Source organism: Callithrix jacchus, chromosome 13 (genome assembly GCF_049354715.1).
Source record: "Callithrix jacchus isolate 240 chromosome 13, calJac240_pri, whole genome shotgun sequence".
Lineage (NCBI taxonomy): Eukaryota > Metazoa > Chordata > Mammalia > Primates > Cebidae > Callithrix > Callithrix jacchus.
In genome coordinates this window covers 63,868,941-63,877,556 of record NC_133514.1, presented here as the reverse complement: position 1 = coordinate 63,877,556, position 8,616 = coordinate 63,868,941, and the positions used below count along the sequence as shown (strand labels likewise).

Genomic DNA, 8,616 nt, shown 5'->3' with positions numbered 1-8,616 from the left:
CTACAACTCTCTCTGACGTCTAGGAAGGCCAGCTGTGCAAATTTCTGTTTATGCTTCCTTTCAGTTGCTAGCACGGTTTCACCTCCTCACTCTGCCCCCATTTGTCTTAAATTTAGTTCTGCAAATCTTCAGAGAGGCTGGAAGAAGCTAGTTGTGCCAAAGGGACCAAAACTTGGTCTGCAAGATTCCTTGGTCATGTACAGAACGAGTAAACTTTAGATAGGTAGCTTTCACATCTAGTTTTCACAGCATTAAGTAATTGCTAAGTGCCTATCAGATAGCCACAATTCCTGTTTGTAGTGTCCTTGGGGGAATACATGTGTTTAAAAAAAATAGAAGTGTGATAAGAACTACTAAAGAAAAAGCTGGCGGGGTATGGTGCCTATAATCCCAGCACTCTGGAAGGCCAAGGTGGGCAGATTGGTTGAGGCCAGGAGTTTGAGACAGCCTGGTCAACATGATGAGACTCCGTCTCTACTAAAAATACAAGGATTAGCCAGGCGTGTGGTGCACGCCTGCAGTCCCTGCTACTCGGGGGGCTGAGGCATGAGGATCACTTGAATCTGGGAGGTGGAGGTTGCAGTGAGCCAAGATCCCAGCACTACACTCCATCCAGCATGGGTGACAGAGCAAGACTGTCTCAAAAACACAAACAAAACAAAACAAAACAAAACAAAAGCAACAACAAAAAAGCACAGGTTGCAATGTGAGTGTAGTCGAGAGGATGATGATTTGCCTCTGAATTCTTCAATCTTTAGGCCTCCTGTACCATCAGCTTCAACAAAGGGCATCAAAGATTTTCCCACAGATGATCTATATGATATATTTTTATTTTGTTTTGTTTTGTTTTTTGAGACAGAATCTTAACCACCCAGGCTGGAGTACAGTGGCACAATCTCAGCTCACTGAAACCTCTGCCTCCTGGGTTCAAGCCATCCTCCCATCTCAGCTTCCCAAGTAGCTGGGTCTGCACGCATGCACCACCATGTCTGGTTAATTTTTAAATTTTATTTGTAAAGATGGGGGTCTCACTTCATTGACCAGGCTGGTCTTGAACTCCTGAGCTCAAGCAATCCACCTGCCTTGGCCTCTCAAAGTGCTGGGATGACATGCGTAAGCCACGGCACCCAACCAATCTATGCAATATATTTTAAAATATATATTTTATAGAAATATATTACTGAACATTAAAAAAATAGAAAATAAAGCTATCCATAGCCTGCTATTCTAACATAGCCTGCAAAATCCCTTTGAAGTTTTACTATGTAATAAAAAATAAGTATTATTTATTGCATACCATGTGCAATGCACTGTGCTAAGAATCTTCTATACATAATCTTATTTAGTCCTCATAACAATCCTGTGATGTAGATACTGTACCATTATCTCCATTTTTCATGCACAACTTGAAGATATTGCTAGTTTAGTTCCAGATCACTGCAATATTAGCAATATTGTAATAAAGTGAGTCACACAAAGTTTTTGGTTTCCCAGTGCATATAAAAGTTATATTTCTACTATACTGTAGTCTATTAAGTGTTAAGGCTGGGTGCAGTGGCTCATGCCTATAATCCCAGTACTTTGGGAGGCCTAGGTGGGCAGATTGCTTGAGACCAGGAGTTCAAGACCAGCCTGAGCAATATGGTGAAATTCCATCTCTACAAAACATAAAAAAAAAAAAAATTTGCTGTGTGTGGTGGTGCACACCTGTAGTCCCAGCTACTTAGGAGGTTGAGGTGAGAGGATAGCTTGAGCTTGGAAGCTGAGGCTGCAGTGAGCTGTAATTGTGCCACTGGACTCCAGCCTGGGTGACAGAGTGAGATCCTGTCTCAAAACAAACAATCAAACCTTACTGCTAAAAAATGCTAAGGATCATTTGAGCTGTCAGTAACTTGCCACCTTTTTGCTGGTGGAGGGTCTTGCTTTAATGTTGATAGGTGCTGACTGATCAGAGTGATGGATGGTAAAGTTTGGGGTAGCTGTGGCAATTTCTTAAAATAAGACAACAGTGAAATCTGCCACATCGATTGACTCTTCTTTTTATGAAAGTTTTCCCTGTGACATGCAGTGTTTAGCATTTTACTCACAGAAAACTTTGAAATTTGAATTTCTTTCAAAATGAGAGTCAATCCTGTCAAACCTTGCTGCTGCTTTACCAACAGTTCCATAGTTTATGGAATATTCTAATTCCTTTGTTGTCATTTAACAGTATTCACAGCATCTTCACCAGGAGTAGTTTCCATCTCAAGAACCACTTTCTTTGTTTATCCATAAGAACTAACTCCTTGCCTGTTAAAGCTTTGTCATGAGATTGCAGCAATTCAGTCACATCTGCCAGCTCCACTTCTCATTCTAGTTCTCTTGCTATTTCCACCACATCTGCAGTTGTGTCCCCAACTCAAGCCTTGAACCTCTGTGGGCAAAGACTTGTTGCCAGAGCAGTCAGAATACACAAAACATTGGAGTTCGCCGTTTTACAAGGGTGTGGTTAGTGGCACCCCAAAACAATTACAATAGTAACATCAAAGATCCCTAATAATGGATAACTGGAACAGACGTAATAATAATAAAAAAGTTCAAAATATTGCGAGAACTACAAAAATGTTACACAGAGACATGAAGTGAGCACATGCTGTTAGAAAAACAGCACTGATAGACTTGCTAACCCAGGGTTGCCACAAACCTTCAATTTATTAAAAATGCAATAAAATGAGGTGTGGGTGAATAATAAGGAAACTGAGTTTCCCAGACATCATACAGCTAGCGAATAACAGCTGGTACTGAAAACACCTGATTTTACAACCACTAATTTTACTTATTTTATTTTGAGGCAGGGTCTCGCTCTGTCGCCCAGGCTGGAGTGCAGTGACACGATCACAGCTCACTGCAGCCTCGACCTCCTAGGCTCAAGCGATTCTCCCGCCTCAGCCTCTGACAGCAAGTGGGATTCCAAGTTCCCACATCATCTGTCGCAGGGCTGGGCCGCGCCAAGACCACGTGGCCAGTGGGCGCCAGCGGCGGGCTGCCAGTGCGCAAGCGCGCACCTGCTGCGTTGGCTAGGGCCCCGCGCCCTTCCCTCCCTCGTTCCCTTCTGCCTTATCACCGCCTTCCCCCTCCTCCATCCTCTCGCCACCTCCAGGCCCCGCCCCGGCCCTCCAGGCCTCGCCCCGGCCCTCACACCCGGTCTCCTCCGTGCAGTCGCCCCGGAGCTGTACGGGTGTACTGCGTGTTGCTGCGTCATCGCCAGTGGCCGGTTTGAATGAGACTCTCGTCGCACCGAAGCAGCCGCCACCACCGCGCTTCTGCCTCGGCCGCCGCCACAGCTGCTTCTGGTCCCAATCCCCTAGCCTCCTGTGCCAGGCCCAGCCCTCCTGCACCACCGCCTCCTGCCGCGCCCCGCCATGCCGCTCTACTCCGGTGAGCCCCCTCCTGGCCTCGCAGGCCGCTCACCTGCCCGGCGCTAGGCCTCCGCGTAGGCCTGGCCTGCACTGGCGGGCGCCGGGGATGGGCCGAGAGGGGCCGGGGTGGGGTGTGCGGGGCCGGCGGCGCGGAGACAACCCTGGCACCGTACCCTCTCCCGGCTGGGTCGTCTCTTCCTTTTCCCCTGCCTGACAGGGGAGCGCCGTTTCCCTGAGCCCACCGGTGGGTGGGGGCGGGGGGGAGTGGAGATGGGGAAGCCTTTCAAAGTCGTGACTCTGCAGAATAGTTTCTGATGCTGCCCTGGTGTGCAGTGAAAGTGAGGGTGTGTCCTGGGGCGCTGGGCACCAGGCTGCAGGTGCAGGACGATTCCTTTGGACGGACTTCTCAGTGGTTGTCGTGGAAGGGAGTGGGAAAGAAAGGGAGGGATGGAGGGACCGGGGATGGAAGATGAGGCCTCATCCTTCTTGGGGTCGCCCTTCACCCTCCTCTTGCTCCTTGCCTTTGTTCGACTGCCCCTTTGGTACCAGTTTTAGTTTTGTCCCGAGGCAGATTGTAAACCTTTTTGCTTCATTTTCATTTCATCAGACGTTGTATTGGATTTCTGTATCTGGAACGTGGTGTGAGCTTTCAGAAGTAGGTGAATACACGTATCTCCGGGGTGTCATTTCTTGATTGGCGTTTGATAAGGGGTTGTGTTGTTTGCTTGCTTAAGGTCCAAGGTACTGGCCAGGGATCACTTTTACTTAGAGAATGGAACTTGCTGCTTCATAGTCTTATTCAAAATGGCACCTAAAATATGTGTGGTGGCTCCAATTGGCTATAGATGTGTGATTCATTGACCATGCCTCTGTCAGTTTCTTTACTGAAGATTCAGCGTTTTCAAAGCATGATACGAATCAAGAGTAATGTTTGATCTCAAGGTGTATCTTGATGGTCTAGAATCTTGAATCGAATTCTTAATGATTGTCCAACACCTTTCTCAAGTCGTAACAGTGGAATGGCTCTTGAAATATTCTAATACTTAAACACACAGTAGGTTCACACACATACAACAAAACCCCTCTGTTTCCTCAAAAAATACCAGCCCTGAGCAAAGTTTCTTTTTTAAAATTTGAGCTTTGTCTTAAATATTTAATCAGATCTTTTCCTCATCACCCCCCAAATGAGGGAACGCAAGTAGATTTCTAAGGTCCCTTCCTTTGGCCTCTCCATACTGAGAATCTGTATTTTGAGGGTCAGCAAAAAGCTCTATATTAAAATGAAGAGAACATTTTAAGTATTATTTCATAAGATTTAGTAGTAAATTAAGTATCTGGGCCCGGCACAGTGGCTCATGCATGTAATCCCAGCACTTTGGGAGGCCAAGTCGGGTGGATCACTTGAGGTCAGGAGTTCGAGACCAGCCTGGCCAACATGGTGAAATTCCGTCTTTATTAAAAATTAGCCAGGCGATGTGGCGGACACCTGTAATCCCAGCTACTCGGGAGGCTGAGGCAGTAGAATTGCTTGAACCAAGGAGGCAGAGGTTGCAGTGAGCTGAGATTGTGCCATTGCACTTAGCAAAAAAAAAAAAAAAAAAAAAAAGAAGAAGAAAATTAAGTATTTAGATTATTAAACGGCTAAGGGTAAGTGCTATTAAAAATTAAAGCCAGGGGCCATGGTGTATACCTTTAATCCCAGCTACTCAGGAAGCTGAGTTGGGAGGATCACTTGAGCCTAGGAGTTAGCGGATGCAGTGATCTGCGATGGTGCCACTGCACTCCAGCCTGGGTGACAGAGCAAGAACCCTGTCTCTAAAAATAAACACACATCTACTGTGCCTCATACAGAGTTAAAATTTTGTACAAACTGCTTTGTTTTAATCTTCAACATGATTCTGTGATACTGGTAGAATTCTTCTTTTAAGCATAAGCAAAAAGTTTTAACTTGCTCATAGTGATAGCTAGATAAATTTCAGGTAGGTTCTCTCCTTCTGGTACTGTTTTGGTTTGATCCTATATCATCTTTAGCTTGTACTATTGTAATATGCTTTTAGTTTATTTCAGTGATTGCAGTGTGCCCTCTTCAAGCCTGTTTTCTCTGCTGCTGCAAGAGTGATCTAATATTCAAACCAGACAAAGTGGTTTTTATGACAATCTTTCAGGAATTACACATTGCCTATAACATAAAGCCTTTATGTATTATTATTATTATTATTATTTTGAGATGGAGTTTCGCTCTTGTTGCCCGGGCTGGAGTGCAGTGGTGCGATCTTGGCTCACTGCAACCTCCACCTCTCGGTTTCAAGCAATTCTTTTGCCTCAGCCTCCCGAGTAGCTGGAATTACAGGTGCCTGCCACCATGCCAAGCTAATTTTTGTATATTTAGTAGAGACGGGGTTTTACGATGTTGGCCAGGTTGGTCTCAAACTCCTGACTTCAAGTGATCTGCCCACCTCAGCCTCCCAAAGTGCTGGGATTACAGGCATGGGCCAATGTACTCAGCCTCTTTATGTATGTTTTAGGATGACATATCTTCTATAACTCGATCCTTAGCCAGCTTCCAATTTCATCTACTGCTACTTTCCCTTCACTCAGTAGTTAATTACTTACATTTTAGAACACACCATGCTACTTTATGCTGTGGAATATTTTTCTTCTTTTCTGGGGTTACTTCTGTTCTCTCCTAGTCTCTAACACCTAATCTTTTCTTTAAGATTCAAAGTTGATGGTGATAACTCAAAAGTTAACACTTCCTCCAGGAAATCTTTCCTTATTTATGAAGCATTCCACTGTGTTGCTGTAGCCTTTATAATACTTACATTGTTAATTACTATAGCCTTCTCCCTTCCCGTTCTTATTAAGCGGTAAGTTTATGGAGAGTCTTCCCAGTGCTTGGTACTGGTCTTGTCATTAAATGAATGCTCAACATATTCATTGAACTGGTGATAGAATTGCGATTTGGTGTCAGGGTCAGGTTTCAAATTCTTATTTAAGGAGTTGAAAAGCAGTTAACAGTCATGAGGTTCTTATTTTTGAAAGGTATAAAGTTTTCAGTGGAAACAATATATGTCTTTGGGTTTAAAACAATATATTTCAAAAGTTAGCCATTTTATGAGACTGATTGAAATTTTTTATTGTGGTGTAATATGTGTAATACAATTTACCATTTTAATGGTTTTTACAGGTACAGTAACCATCACCTTCCTCCACATCCTCTGGCAGACACCACTCTCTTTTTGTGTCTGTGAATGTGCCACTTTAGGTGTCTCGTAACTGGAATCACCCATGTTGTAGCATGTGTAAGAGTTTCTTTCCTTTTTAATGTTGAATAATATTCCATTGTATTTATATACCGTATTTTCTTTGTCCATTAATCTGTTGATGAACCCTTGAATTGCTCCCACTTTTTCAGCTATTGTGAATAATGCTGCTATAAACATGGGTGTACAAATATCTGTTTGAGTGCTTGCTTTTAGATCTTCTGGTTATACCCAGAAGTGAAATTGCTGGATCACATGGTAATGCTGTGTTTACTTTATCACCAGCAGTGTACAAGTGTTCCAGTTTCTCCACATCTTTGCTAACACTTGTTATTTTCTGTTAAATTTAAAAAGTCATAGCCATTCTAATGGCTGTGAGGTGGGATTTCTATATGTTTTTAAATGATTTACATATGTCTTTGGATTTTTTCTTAATATTTGAGCACCTACTGTTCAGAAATGACACTTTTCAATTCTCCCACATTTCTTATGATTCAGAATCTGTATTCTTTAAGTGGTTCTAGAGGTGCCTTATTCTCACAGGAACTTTTTTTCTTAAGCTGTCTTTTTTACTTAAACCATTCTGTTTTCCAGTGCTGTGTGCTGATGTGAATGAGTCTTCAATTAAACAAATTGTGGAGGCTGTGAAACTTATTATTTTGGGAAATATTTTAATATGATCATTATATTGTTGAAGTAGGATTCAGAAGACTTGGAAGTTTATTAACCAGTTTTGTGACCTTAGCAAATCAATCTGCTTCTCTTAAGTCTCAGTTTCTGTAAGTATCAAATGAGAAGTTAGGTTTGATCCTGTGAAATTTTATTCAGGACCTACTGCATGCATGCCACTCTTGATTAGGTAGGTGTTAGGGACTTAGAAAGATGAATGACACACTTTGACTCTCAGTAACTGCCTAATGGTGATCTTCTAAGGGTCTGTAAATCTTATTTTTTAATTAAAAAAATTGTGATTTTGTTTGCAGTTACTGTAAAATGGGGAAAGGAGAAATTTGAAGGTGTAGAATTGAATACTGATGAACCCCCAGTGGTGTTCAAGGCTCAGCTGTTTGCGTTGACTGGTGTCCAGCCCGCCAGACAGAAAGTTATGGTGAAAGGAGGAACACTAAAGGTAAAATGTAGTCCAAATTTTCATCACATTACTATTATTATATAATTTGTGAAAAATAACACTGGAAAATGTGTTTAGTTTTAATGTAGGATTTGAAGTGTTTTTTTAAATATGATTAGAGTATGTCATCTGTGGGATTAAAACTGTCTTATGCATGTTAGTGTAAGGGAGGAACATTGTCATCATTTCACAACACTATATGGTATTATAAAAGCATCATTTAAAAAATCTTTTTGCTTTTATTTATTTTTAACTTTTAGGTTCCGAGGTACATGGGCAGGTTTGTTGTATAGGTAAACTCGTGTCACAGGGTTTTGATGTACAGATTTCATCACCCAGGTACAAAGCATAGTACCTGATAGGTAGTTTTTTTTTTTTTTTTAGATCCCCTTCCTCCTCCCATTCTCTACCCTCAAGTAAGAGCTCTAGTGTCTGTTCCCCTGTATGTGTCTATGTGTTCTAATTTTTTTTTTTTGAGACAGAGTCTTGCTCTGTCGCCCAGGCTGGAGTGCAGTGGTGCAATCTCGGCTGGCTGCAACCTCTGCCTTCTGGGTTCAAGTGATTCTCCTGTCTGCTTCAGCCTCCTGAGTAGCTGGGATTACAGGTGTTTGTCATCACACCTGGCTAATTTTTGTATTTGTAGTAGAGATGGGGTTTCACCATGTTGGTCAGGCTTGTCTGGAACTCTTGACCTCAAGTGATCCACCTTCCTGGGTCTCCCAAAGTGGTGGGATTATAGGTGTGAGCCACTGTGCCAGGCCTATATGTTCTCATTATTTAGCTCTTACTTACAAATGAGAACATGAAGTTTTCTTTTTTGTTCCTG

At 42.7% G+C, this 8,616-nt stretch overlaps 1 protein-coding gene across 2 annotated transcripts in view; it reads left to right on the top strand.

Moving 5' to 3' along the window:
• The first annotated feature begins 3,257 nt into the window (after positions 1 to 3,257).
• Positions 3,258 to 8,616, top strand: part of USP14 (ubiquitin specific peptidase 14) — a 54,756-nt gene continuing 49,397 nt past the window's right edge. For both annotated transcript variants that reach the window (XM_003734626.6, XM_002757109.6), the window contains exons 1-2: positions 3,258 to 3,417; positions 7,645 to 7,790. In XM_003734626.6, the coding sequence (XP_003734674.1) occupies positions 3,402 to 3,417; positions 7,645 to 7,790 (162 nt within the window). In that variant the 5' untranslated portion in view covers positions 3,258 to 3,401. The remainder of the gene's footprint in view (positions 3,418 to 7,644; positions 7,791 to 8,616) is intronic.